At 37.9% G+C, this 13,702-nt stretch overlaps 1 protein-coding gene across 13 annotated transcripts in view; it reads right to left on the bottom strand.

Moving 5' to 3' along the window:
• Window positions 1-13,702, bottom strand: part of EPB41 (erythrocyte membrane protein band 4.1) — a 210,258-nt gene that overhangs the window by 107,383 nt on the left and 89,173 nt on the right. For 12 of the 13 annotated variants that reach the window (XM_072609603.1, XM_072609615.1, XM_072609601.1 and 9 more), the window contains exons 2-3: window positions 5,017-5,494; window positions 1,345-1,557 (exon numbers count right to left, since the gene is read on the bottom strand). In XM_072609603.1, the coding sequence (XP_072465704.1) occupies window positions 1,345-1,557; window positions 5,017-5,487 (684 nt within the window). In that variant the 5' untranslated portion in view covers window positions 5,488-5,494. The remainder of the gene's footprint in view (window positions 1-1,344; window positions 1,558-5,016; window positions 5,495-13,702) is intronic. The other variant, XM_072609612.1, reaches the window with a different exon arrangement.

The raw sequence follows: 13,702 nt of genomic DNA, 5'->3' as shown, positions 1-13,702 counted from the left end.
AAAGAATTTCCCTCTTCAAGTGACTTGAATATCTATCACATAAGTGCTAAGGGGTAGTGCCAGAATTTAAACTCAGGTCCTTACACTTCAAACTGTGCAGAATCCTTCCAATATGTCCAATACTTTTTTGAAGGACAGAGACTTTGTAAAATAATAGATTGAAGGAAGGATATAATTAGACTGTTCCCTTGTAACTTGTAGCAAATAACTGCATATACTTGAAGAATATCTGAAAGTTCAAATAATTTAAGTCAGTTTAATAAGTACTCAAGTAAAGATGAGGTACTTCATTACATCATCAAGTCTCTACGTAAAAAAAAACCAAAACCATCCTCAGCAGCTGCAATGCTAGTCCAATATCCTTACTGCCAAATGAATAACAATGCCTCAAAGGCTCGGATTCTGAGGAAATCGGAATCAACAAATAGCAGGATACAATGGGAAAAGAGGAACTTTCTCCATGAAGGATTTAAAAGTGTTCATCCATCATGACTAACTTCTACGAACTTGATGATTTCATGCTATTTTATCAGAAAAGACTCAGCTAGGAATGTTGACCACATCATTTAAATTAGCAGGGAAATAGTTTAGACTCAAAGGAATAACAGAATGGCAAACTGCACAAAAACAGATGGCAAAAAGCACAACATGTGAAAGAAAGATGGAGATAAAGGATGATTTTAATTCAACCATAATTACACATTGTAAGCAGCCATACTGCAACAGAGCAGCAAAGAATTTGGGAATCTGAAGAGCTGCAGTGGAATCCTGTCTCTGCCACCAACAAGGTGACTTTACTTCATTACTTCTGAGTATCGGATGACCTTATCTATAAAATGAGAGCAGTGGACTAGATGCTCTCCAAGTTGGTCTCAAGTGCCCAATTCAGTGACACTATTTTCTGAAAAAGAGAACTCTGTAGGGAATTCCTACTTCCATGCACATGGGCTCTGATGTTTTATAGTAAGGGGCACCAACCTATTACCAAAGGGTACAAAGTAAGGGATACTGTGAAACAAGCTCCAATTTGAAGCTCCAATCCAATTTGAAAACACATTTCCTCTTGCTTGTACAGTCCAGTCACCTTGCCATCTAATCTATTCATTTCAAAGTCCAATTTTATGCAAGTCACTTAGCTGCCCCTACAACCAGCAACAACTTGAATATCTACCACAAACACACAAGTACTGGGAAGGTGATCTAGAAAGGAAAACTGCTTTGGCATTATTCATTAAACAGGATCTTATCTTTGAGTGGAGGTTGTCTACTTAACTCTGCAGAATTGTAGGATTAGTGGTCACTGTAATAAGAACTAGGCAAAATAAAGAAAAGGCATACACCCACCTCCACAACACATTCATAAACTGTGTCATCAAGCAAGGACACCTTGCAGTGCATGTTTCTGTGTCTTCTGACAGCTTTCTGGGAAGACACAAGCTCTTTCTCAGTTTTTGGTTCCACACTTTCTTTTTTCACTTCTGTGTTGGAGCCTTCTTCAAGTTCTTCTCCTTCCTTAGTTTCAAACTCCAGATCTTCTCCGTGTTCTTCCTGGGCAGGCTGTAGAACCACAACATAACCAAGTCAGAAATTAAGATAAAATACACCGTACTATTAATAAGAACAATGCTATGAAGAAAGCAAGAGACAATTGCAACAAGACAAGACTGTAACGTTCAGGCTAAAACAATCCATCCATCAGCAATTATGAAGCAAGCACTGGCTCTGTTCCAGGCACTGCAACACAAAGACAAGAGGGAAGTAGTCCTGGCCTTGGAGGGGCTCGTATTCTAATGAGGAAGAGAGATTAACACACACCTATATAAGAATCTATGTAATATATATAAAATGCTTATGAGTTTTCTGTAAAAGATCCCTGGTCTGAGCCAGTGAAAGCCTACAGAAACTAGTATTCCAAGTGCCTCAGGCAGAGAGGCCTGAAAGTTTGCCATGGAACCCATGGTTCACAAGAAATAGCACCTCACTAAGCACCTTCACCTCTTCCTCTTTCCGGCCTGAGCCCCCTCAATCATCATTAGGAGAAGAAATCACTGTAGATAGCACCTTCCTCACCCCCACCAACCAAAGGCCACCCAGGAAGAGATAAGACCAAGAAACTCGGCAAGGGGAGCGCCCCTCACGATCACAGGTCCTGATTCCAGCCCAACCCTTGAAGTCATCGTCCCCAGAAGCTACTTCAGAGGAGATGCAACCTGGCAGCTACCTCTGCAGGTGCTGCTAGCACAGCTACAAAAGAGCCAGGGAAGAAAATTCTTGCAGGTAAGGTCCTTGGTACTGTCAAATGGCTCAATGTCAGAAATTGATATGAAGGAATGAAGGAAACAAAGAAACAAGCATTTATTAAGCGCCTACAAAGTACCAGGCACTGCGCTAAATGCTTTATAATTATTATTTCATTTGATCCTCACAACCCAGGTGGAGGGGGGAGGAATGAGGGAAGAGGTGCTATTATTATTTCCATTTTACAGCTGAGGAAACTGAGGCAGAGAGAGATGAAGTGCCTAGGCTGACACAGCTAGTAAGCATCTGAGGCAGGAGTTGAGCTCAGGTCTTCCTGACTCCAGGCCCATCACTCTATCCACTGCACCACATAGATGTGTCTCATATGATAGTATAAATCACAGTAAGTATCATGTATCATCTGCTTTGCCACTGCACCCTATGGATCACAGGACTTTTCCATCTGACTTGCAGGTGTCTCCCCCATTAGAATGTGAGTTCCCGGAGAGCAGGAGCTGTCTGACTTTTCTGTTTATCTTAACACCATGCCAGTACATATTAAGTGCTAGGATACTATAAATATTTAATAAATTCTTTTTCATTCATTCATTCACTCATTCTTTCATTCATTTCTCTCAGATATGTGTTCTCTCTCCTCAAATTTCCCTAGAGCACTGTGGTCTCTGTCTCTCCCTTGCCCATCTCTCCTTACCTTCTACTTACTTATCCTTAAACAAATTATATCCCCCAATGCCTAAAACAGTGACTGACACACAGGAGGCATTTGGCACAGGTTAAATCTAATCGAATCCCTCTATCTACAGCTGTCAAGTTCTTCTCTCTCCTTTAACACTTTGCTCCTTTTCCAGTGCCTAACCATATCTTTCCATTTTAGCAGCTATCCTGATTTAAGCATTAGGAATTAAGGAATTCTTATGTGATGTAGCACATTCTAAATTTCCCAAGTCACTAAACCTCATAAAAGACAGTTAACTGTTTTATGGCACAAATCAATATCTATATTGTTGTCAAAACTACTTTCTATGACTTAGTTATCAACTGGCTCTCTCTTTCCCACCAACTATACTACTTGCAATCAACTGTCAAAGAAAAATAGGATTTCAACTAAAATATAGGTCTCCTGGGAAAAGTAATAAGCCATTTCCAAGTTTTTCAATATGAATTTACCTATATTCAGCCAGCATAACATTTTAGGATCCCTGCATATGAACATAACATATGATGAAGAATTTTATTATTAAGCCATATTATTTTTTTTGACAGAATAGAAACCGAAAATGAGGGAAACTGGATTTTGGTTGCCACTACAAATAACAGCTACCTTTTATATATAGCTTTGTAGCTTATGATACATTTTCTTGACAACAAATTCCCCCCCAAATGACTCATATTTTTAAACATACTTTATGTGTATTTTGTATTATTTATCAATGTTCATGTTGCATCTCCTCAAAAGAACATAAGCTTTTTAAGTTAGGGGTCTGTTTCCTTGGTCTCTGTAGCCATAGCACGATGCTGGTACACAGAAAGTCCTTACTAACATGACGAAGGAACTGTTCTTTGGTTGGAGGACAGGCATGAAGGACAGGAAAATAGTCAAAAACAAAGGTGATTTATAAACAAAATATACCAATATGATCTAGTAAGCACAACAAACAGAAGCATGCAGGTTCTGAAGATAACATAAAGAACATTCTCACATCCTGAAAGTAACTTCCAATTCATGTATAAGGAATTACAAGATGGAGAATCAGAACAAAAGAAATCAAAGCTGAAAAAATCAAATGCACTTTTCAGAATATGATCTGGACAATCCACATTTTATTGAGCAAATGAGCAAAACCATACACTGCTGTAACTTCAAGCTAGGATATCAATGAAGGTCCTAAATTATAAAAATGAGAGCAGGAAACAATTTATACAGGGGAGGAAAACATGGATTCTCCATGATAATGTATTATTGGTTTGTATTCCAAATGGGGAGAAAGAATGAGAAATAAAGGCATCTCACTTCTTTTTAGGAAGGCATGAAACAATTCTATTATCTTTAAGTAGGTTTTCCTAAAAGAACTCTGTTTGCTGGGAACCATTCCATTTCCATAATCTTCAAATAATAAAAGCTCCAGACCATCCCACTTTTTCCCTCTCTCTTCAAGACCTAGGTTTGGCTTCATTATGTCTGAAGAAACATTTAAAGCAATAGGTAAAGATGCTTAATAAAAATATGAGAAAAAATATTTCTTGATTTTATTGAGTTTCCATCAAATTATGTTATATTTAACTTCTACAAAATAAAGCTTCAAATACTTTTGATTAATATTGAAACTGAAAAATAAAAATAAACAAATAAACATACAAAAATACTTTAGATTACTCAGTTCACAGTGTTGGGGTTATGTGGCTAAGAAGTAATCAGCAAAGAATGCTAGACTCAGAATTAGGAAAAAATGAATTTGAATCAGACTATCTTGGCGATTATGGGTAAGTCCCTCTACTTTATTGTGCCTCAGTTTCCTCACGTGTAAGATGAGGCATTACTAAAGATTAATACCTGCTCCACCTAGACTTATTCTGCTTCTTGTGAGGATCCAAACAAGCTGGTGAAGGCAATGGGCTTTGAAAATGTAAAGCACTATAAAAATGTCAGCTATGATTACTAAGTTAATGAAGAAGTGAGCCAAACAAAATACTTCCAGATACTGAAAGCCAAACATACTAGTTATCCTCATCTTCCCTGAGTCTTTCCCCATGTCTTACCTGTGTTTCTGCACTGCTTAAAGAATGAAGATCCAAAGATGGGTCTGTTTTAAGTTCAGGTTCGGGGGCAGCAATGGGGGCCTTTAGAAGGATCTCTTCATCAAGACCAGCTCCAAACTCTGATTCTCTCTGCCCTCTCTCTCTTTTATCCTTAGCTAAGTCTGTTTCTTTGCCTTCATCTTCGGAGACCTGAGACTTAGGTCTCTTGAGAAAAGAAGAGAAGAGCCGGGACAGGCCCCGGCTTTCTGATGTCCGCTCTTTGTTTTTACTCAAGGCCTCATGTGGAGGGGTATCACCATTGGAAGCCTCCTGCTTCTGTCCGGAATGATTAATCCCCTCAGCTGCCCTCTGTGACAGCTCCTGCAGCTGAGCCTCTCGTGTTCCTGTTCTGGTGGCTCCTTCACCTTCTTCCTTCTGCTCTTGGTGTTGTGGATTCTCGGCCTCAGCCACTAAACCTTTCTCTGTTGTCATGATGTAGCTGTTAACACAAAGAGGGGGAAAAAGTACGTTTAACAAAAAGTTTTAAGTGAAATATGCTACTGTTGTTGTTACTATTACTAATGGTCAAACTTCAAATAAAATCTAAGCATCCAGCCCCAATTCAGAGTTTCTAGGTGTTTATGGTTCATGTTATATACCTATTATCATCAGCAAGACACAGTACCTATATACAGAATTTTGCTTTAAGTCATATAAATATCTTCTCACCAATGCATCTCTGTCAAGCTGGAAAAGACACGCAGAGAAAGAGCATGACTTAATACCAAATTCAGATTACACAGTATTAGAGTTGAAAAAGACCTAATATCAAGTATAAGTCTCTCAGATGGAGAAAATGAGTCCCTGAGAGATTGAGTGACATGCACAAAGCCAAAGAGCAGCTAATGGCAGAGCTGAGACTAGTACTCAGGCCATCTGAACCCCCAGCCACTAGACTCTTTTCACTATCAGATTTCTTATTCACACACTCTAGGAAAACTTAAAGAACATCTATAAGAAGGGATAACATTTATAGGAACTCAGTTTTCTCAAATTCACACCCCCAAAGAAGTGGCATGCAGGTACAGAATTCTTATTCCTTCAATAATCACTTTGTACAAATTTCTTAGAATGAATAGCCGCAATAACAAGAGAACCTAAAAACTACATATAATTTGATACCAGATTTGCTAATAGAATGATGCAAATATGACTTTTGCAAAGGTTTAATTTCAGTTTTCTGTGTAAAAATATAAAGCTCTAGCCACCTTCAAAAAGTATCTAATTTTGCAATTTTTATCATATACAATCCACTCTTTCCAAAAATTTTAGTTTCAGGATATGATCTCTATTCGAATATGAATAAAATCTGGATGGGGCAGCTGGGTGGTGCAGTGAGTAGCACCAGCCCTGGACTCAGGAGGACCTGAGTTCAAATCCAGTCTTAGAAACTTGACACTTACTAGATGTATGACCTTGGGCAAGTCACTTAACCCCAAATGCCCCCTACAAAATAAAATATAAAATCTGGAAGATAAACATTGATCCCCCTTTAGGAGAGACAGTTTTTAGTCTTCACACATAGGAAAGTTGTAGATTTCTAGTTTCTTGACTTAAAGATTACCCAGGTATTGGTCATAATTCACAAGTACAGCAGGGGAGCGGAGGAGGTAGTACAGAGAAGAAAGAATTAGAGAAGAATGAAAAAGAAAAGAAAAAAGATAAGAAGTTAATGGGGGGGGAAGGAATCCAATTTACTTTTTGCTTCCTAAACAAAATTTGACAAAGGAACTTTCCAAGCAACTGTTTAACACCAGATTTCAAAACAGCAAATCTTGATCTCTGGGTCTAACCACAAATAGTCAAAATTATATCAACACAGATGACTCCTAGATGATAGATTTCACCAGGATTATTCATGGATAACTAATAGATTCCAGAAACTGAAAAAGTCAACAAACAGAAGACCCTTCAATCCTTACTTTCAGAAGGTTTCTTACTTATACTCTCATAAGAGCAGAACATCAGTGCACAGTAAATTGATCAGTTTATAATACTTTTCTGATCTAAAAACTGGAAATTTCTCCTAAGCATAATCTATAATACCCTTTTATATAGAAAGGATTATCATTGGAAAAGGTAGCTAACAAAATGTGTTTTACTTTTCCATTGCTAAAACATCCACTTGTAAGAGAGTCACAACTTACACATTATCATGTGCTAGAAAATGACCATGCCTACTAAAAAAGGCAAACTTCACAGAAAGAAGACTTTCCCCAGCCACACACAAGCACATATTAACAACAGTATTGACAAAAACAACTTCAAAAATGAAAAATAAGGATATCGAACAAAGCAAATTAACCAGACCAAATGTATATCCAATTACCTCTGGAGTTGGTCAGGAAAAGTAAATTTAAAAAAACATTCCATCTCCACTCACAAGATCATAGACATAAAACCTAACTTAAAGGGGAACATAAACGTCAACTAAGTGCAAATTCTTCTCTTGGCTGATGAAGAAATGAAGACCCAGAAAGTTTAGGGATTTGCCAAAGATCACTTAGAGAGTAACAGGTAGTAATAACAGAACTAAAAATCAAATCGAGTTCTTTTCCAGACTCAGTGTTCTTTCCGCTATGTAAAACTTCCACCATTCATTCACAGTGACTTATAAGGACAAGTCAGTCTTAAAATAACCAAGCAAATTTGTCATTTCCAAAGTTGAAACCAAGGCCTTAACATTCCAAATTGACAGGACAAATTATGTACAGGAAAGGATATGGTTCTAGAAAACATTCTGGAACTCTACCTAAAAGCTGTTCAAACTGTAAATGCCCATTCACCTACCAGCATCTATACTAGGCATATGTGCCAAAGAGGTCAAGGACTAGGAGAAACAATGCAATTATACAAATAGATTAGTAGCATTTTGGTGGCAGCAAAGAACTGGAAACACAATGACCCTCAACTGAGGAAAGGTTAAACAAATTGTTACATAGGAATATGACTATTATTGTACTATAAGAAATGACAACTACGAAGAAATTAGAAAAATCATGGAAAACCTGCAAGAACTGATGTAGAATAAAATAAACAGAACCAGAAGAAGTTTTTTAGAATGACTAAAATAACGTAAAGGAAAAACATTGCCAGACTTCAGAATTCTGATTAATACAGTGACCAAATAATAACTTCAAAAGACTTTGTCAATGAATAATCATTAAGTGCCCACTATGTGTCACACAATGTGCTAAGCAGCAGGGATCCACAGAAAGGTAAAAGACCCTATTCTCAAGGAGCTCACAGTCTAATGAGGGAAACAAATGCAAACAGTTGTGAATAAACAAGATATATACAGGGTAAATTAAATAAATTAGAAGGTAAATAAATAGAAGAAAGAATTTTAGCTGTGATTTGAAGGAAGCCAGGAGAAGAAGATGAGGAAAGAAAGAATTCCAAACATAGAGGGCAGTGAGTGAATATGCTCAGAGTTGGGAGGCTGGAATGTCTTGCTTGAGAATGATGAGAAGGCCAGAGTCACTGGATCACAGAATATGTAGAAGGAAGCAAAGTGTAAGAAAAATGCAAATATATGAAGAGGCCAGGTTAAGAAATAGACTTTAAATGATAAACAGGAGATTTTATATTTAATCCTGAAGGAACCAGGGAGCCACTGAAGTTGATTAAGTAAGGAGGTGATGTAGACCTGACGTTTTAGTAAGATCACTTTGACTTCTGAGTGAAGGATGGACTGTAGTAGGGAGAGACCGGAGGCAGGGAGATAGCCATCAGGTTATAGCAATAGTCCAAGCATGCCTCTGGAGAAAAGTTATAAGACTAAAGGTGCTAAATAAGACATATATAACATTAAGACAGATGTAACTGATGTGTTGATTAGTTTTTCTTAACTATCTGCTACAAAAAGGATTGGAGGTCAAGGAATGACTTAGTGAAGAGGCAGAGATGAAAAGAAGGGAAAAACAGCAACATAAAAATACAACAAAAAACAAAAAGTTCAGGAGGGAACACAAACAGGACAATTTTGTTAAAGTTAACATATACTTTTGAAAGCAAATTATATACAACAGAAGTTCACAATTTGTAACAATTATTTTTTATTTTCTATATATTGGAACGTGTTGTGTTAGGTTCATGATAAAAAAATTAAAGAGAGCATAAACAGGCTGAATTCTCTGCAAATAGACGTTTCCTATATAAAATGGCAATACGGTGGTGGAGTGGGGGCGGGGCGGTGTTCTGGATGCACAATCTAGAAAGGTATCAATTTACATTTAGTCTTTGAGGGTTTTTTTAAAATTTCAGTTCTTTATCACTGAAAGGAACCTGCATTAAATGAGTTCATGCTCCAACTCATTCCTAATTCTCTAATTATATCCAATAAATTATAACCTATGTGGTAATAAACATACATCTGTTTCTAACAGCAAGAGCTTGGTGATGTCAGTCAAATAAGTTGTATAAAGCCAAGGGTTGAGCAGGGAAGGGTATTTTATTTCTTTCATCTCCCTCCAGAAACTACATAGTAGGATGCTCAATGAATGCTTGTTATTTAGCATGTTATAGTTTCCCAAACAGCATTACTGGTACCACTATTCCCCTAAAATCTACAAATTCTGGAACTGCTGTACTTAATTATTTAGCTTTCAACTGTCCTCAAATTATCATAGCTTACTGACTATTCATTTATTCAGTAGCAGCTCTTCTATGCTAGAATCTGTGAAAAATACAGAGTAGAAAACAGTCCCTCCTTTCAAGGAGTTTCCAATCCATCAGTTTAAAAAAAAAAAGACACAAATAATGATGATAAGAGACAATATGAGATGAATGCCATGAATGACTGCAAACTAGGCTGGAAAAAGAGTGCTGAGAAAGGAAGGGATTTGGACTTGGAATTTAGAAAGACTGGGATTCAAAATGCAACTTTGACACTTAAATATGTTATAGTAAGCAGGTTGAAACCTCTCTGGGCTCTGGTTCTTCTTTTGAAAAAATGGAGAAAATAATCTCTCAAACATCCACTTCACAGCATTGTTTTGGAGGTCAAATGAGATAATATACATGAATTACTTTACCAGTCTTAAAGTGCTTTACAAATGTTAGATACAATAGGGAAAATGTGATCAAAGAGATGGTGAAGAAGGGGCAGGCCTGCCAAGGAAGGAAGCAAAGCAAGAAAGACAAGAAACGTAGAACTGCAGAGGTAAGAGGGTCCACGGAGAATATCTAATCCAACCTTTTATTATTATAGATGAGAAAACTCAAAACTTACAGTATTTAATCTTAACCAAGACCCAGCAGACAGTTAATGGCTGAGCCCCCTCTCTGAAGCATTTTCTACTATACTGTCATGATAACTCCCCAAGGAGAAAGAAAATTCTTGTTTCAAGGAATGGCAGATGGGGTGGGGAGCTTGGGAAGTGGGGGTAGGGGTGAGCAATCCTGTAAGGGAGTGGGAGGAGGAGAAGAGTGGAATATAACACCTCTTGCCATACGTATGAGGAATTCTACTCAAAGTGGAGGACTAGGTATAAATATGTTCTCAAACTGAAGAAATTTTATATAATCAGAGACCAATCAATACCTATTTTCTATATCCTTTCCATCATTTCCAAACTCCTATATACATTACTGAAATTTCCTCAATGGCAGCACTAAAAAAACAAGTCTTTACACATCAGGCAACCACCTTTAGGGATTGAAAATAGATACTGGTCAGTCAATAAACATTAATTAAGCACCTACTATATACTAGGTACTATGTTAAGTGCTGGGAATACAAAGAGAGGAAAAAAATAGTCTCTGCTCCCAAGAAGTTCACACTGGCAGTCCTAAAGAGGCCAGGGCTACCCTTTGGCAGAGAAACCAGAGAATATTTGCTGTCCAGAACTAGTTTGGCAGAAGTTCATGTTTTAAAAAAAAGAAAAGATACAGGGCTTCTGCTGATTTCACAAGACAAGGGAAATACACAGCTACTTTAAGTATTCTTTTTAAGAATAACGTACAGATCATGGTTATAAAATCTCAATGTACTCTATGCTAGTCAAATATGTAAACAGCTATCTCACAGGGCAGAAATTAAGTAAATGAGCAGGAGTTACAGGAAGGGAGATTTTTGTCTCAGTATAAAAAACTTTTAACAATCCTGTGATCAGAGATATAGGGCTAGAAGAGAAATCATTTGAGAGATGAAGGATTGGCCCAGGGCACAGCTTCCGACACTAGTGGGATTCTGCTTCAGGTCCTCTGGCTTTAATCAGGACTGTCCTATGATGAATGGAAAATGCTGCCTCATGATAGAATGGGCACAGAGACAAGGTTTTGAATCATGGCACTCACTGATACTTACTATGCCATGAGGCAGTATGGTACAGTGGAAAGAGTGCTGGTTCTAAAGTCAGAGGACCTTGTTTCAAAACTGCAGCTGCAGCTTATCACCTGGGTGGCCTTGGATTTCAGTTTCCTAATCTATAAAATGAAGGTGCTAGATCAGATGGTCTCTGCAATTTCTTTCAGCTCTAGATCTATGATCGTAAAACTCTACTGAAGTTACCTTGGGCAAATCATTTTATGTCTTTGGGCTTCGGGATTAGATGAGTTCCAAGGTCCCTTATCTGGCTCTAAATCTACGAGCCTACAATTCCATGTAGATAACAATGGCTAGATGGCAACCTATTATGAAAATTGCCAGGAAAGAGTTATATTAAATAGAAAAGTGAACTAAATGCAAGATTTCTGAGTTTCCATTCATATTCTATGAATATATGAAAAAAATTAAGGGAAGAAATAAAAAAAGGGAAACAGGAAATATGGGGTAAATAGATTATGAAAGAAGACTGACCTGTGTAGACAGAAGTCAGATTTAAGTTTCAATGAAATAACAACTTTTATATGGCACCTTACAAATATTATCTTATTTTATCCTCACAACAACCTTGGGAGGGAGGTGCTATTATCATCCTCATTTTACAGATGGGGAAGCTCAGACACAGAGAAGTTAAATGGCATCGGGGTCACATAGCTGGTAAATGTCTTAAGACTCAGGTCTTCCTAACTCCAAGTCTAGCACTGTCAATTATACCACTTAGCTACCTGAACAAAAAAGAGAAAGAAGGAATTGTGGGGGGAAAAGCCGTCTTGTAGTTTTACTAAAAAGTAGAATCTTCTAATAGAAACTCATCAAGACAACTCCCCAAAAATCAACTTTCTGTATGAAACTACAGTAGAGGTCAGACAATTAGCACTTCTGCAAAAGAAACCTGCTACTTTTTTACTTTCAGGTAAAGATTCAACAAATCTGTTTGGCTATACTTTTTTCTGACTATCTAAGTGTATGGCATGTTTGTCATATTGATGTGGGTTTGGAATATGCTATTTAAGCACAAATATACTGTTTTTAACAAGCTGTTTCAATGGTGACCACAAAGCTTGAATTAGTGTCATATAGTATGACAACTTTCATGCAAATTCTTATTCATCTTCCTTCTGAAGAATCCATCCCTGGTAGAAGCAAAACCCTATTGATTAAGCACTTACTATGTTTCAGGCACTGAATAAAGCATTGGGGAAGCAAAGAAAGGTACAAAGAGTCTGTAGTCTCAAACAGCACTCATTCTAAGTAGGGTGATAACATGTAAATAAGTAGGCACACCCAAGACATACAGTGTATAAATAGAAAGTAAACCTGAAGAGAAAGGTGCTAGCAGCTGAAGGGATTAGGATAGGCCTCTCAAAAGAGGTAGCATACAAGCTGAATCCTGAAGGAAGAGAAGGAAACTAAGAAGGAGAGATGACAGGACAAAATATTCCTGAGACATGAGGGACAGCCAGTGCGGAGTTTGACACTGAGTTTGAAGTGTCATATGTGATGAATTGCAAGTAGACCAGTGTAAATAGATCATAGAGTACATGGAAAGGAATAAAGTGTGTGTGTGTTTGTCCTTCGTTGCCGAAGAAGACCACGCCATCAGAGAAATGATGGCATGACTTGCACTTGACTTTGTTTTGAGTGAGGGAGGGCTGTGCAGGTCACCAGCCTCACTTCTCCTCCAGAGCCATCTGAATCCAATGACCAGATATTCATCAGGATGACTGAAGATGACCCAGGATGAGGCAGTTGGGGTTAAGTGACTTGCCCAAGGTCACACAGCTAGGGAGTGTCCAGTGTCTGAGGTGAGTTTTGAACTCAGGTCCTCCTGACTCCTGCACTGGTGCTGTGTCCACTGCACCACCCAGCTCCCCCGGAATAAAGTGTAAGAAGGCAGGAAAGATAGAAAGGGCCATGCTATGAAGATGCATTAAATGTCAAAGGATTTTCTATTTGATCCTAGGAGTACAGGGAACCACTACAGCTAATTGTATAATGAGGTGATTTGACCAGATTGATGCTTTAGGAAAATCAGTGGAGGATAGACTGAAGAGAAGGGAAAGATTTGAAGCAGGGAAACCAGGTAGAAGCTATTGCAATAATTCAGGGGAGAGATGATGTCTGAACTAATATCATGGCTGGGTGAGTGGAGAGAAGAGAAAGTATATGAAAAATGTGAAAAGAGAAACAAGATTTGACAACAGATGGGATATGTAGGGTGAATGAGGGTAAGGAGTCAAAGATAAAACCAAGGTTGTGAGACTGGATAACTAGAAGAGGATGGTGGTTTCCTTAACAGTAATAGAGAGGGGAGAATTT

The sequence above is a fragment of the Notamacropus eugenii genome, chromosome 5 (assembly GCF_028372415.1).
Source record: "Notamacropus eugenii isolate mMacEug1 chromosome 5, mMacEug1.pri_v2, whole genome shotgun sequence".
NCBI lineage: Eukaryota > Metazoa > Chordata > Mammalia > Diprotodontia > Macropodidae > Notamacropus > Notamacropus eugenii.
This window is presented reverse-complemented; position numbering and strand designations above follow the sequence as displayed.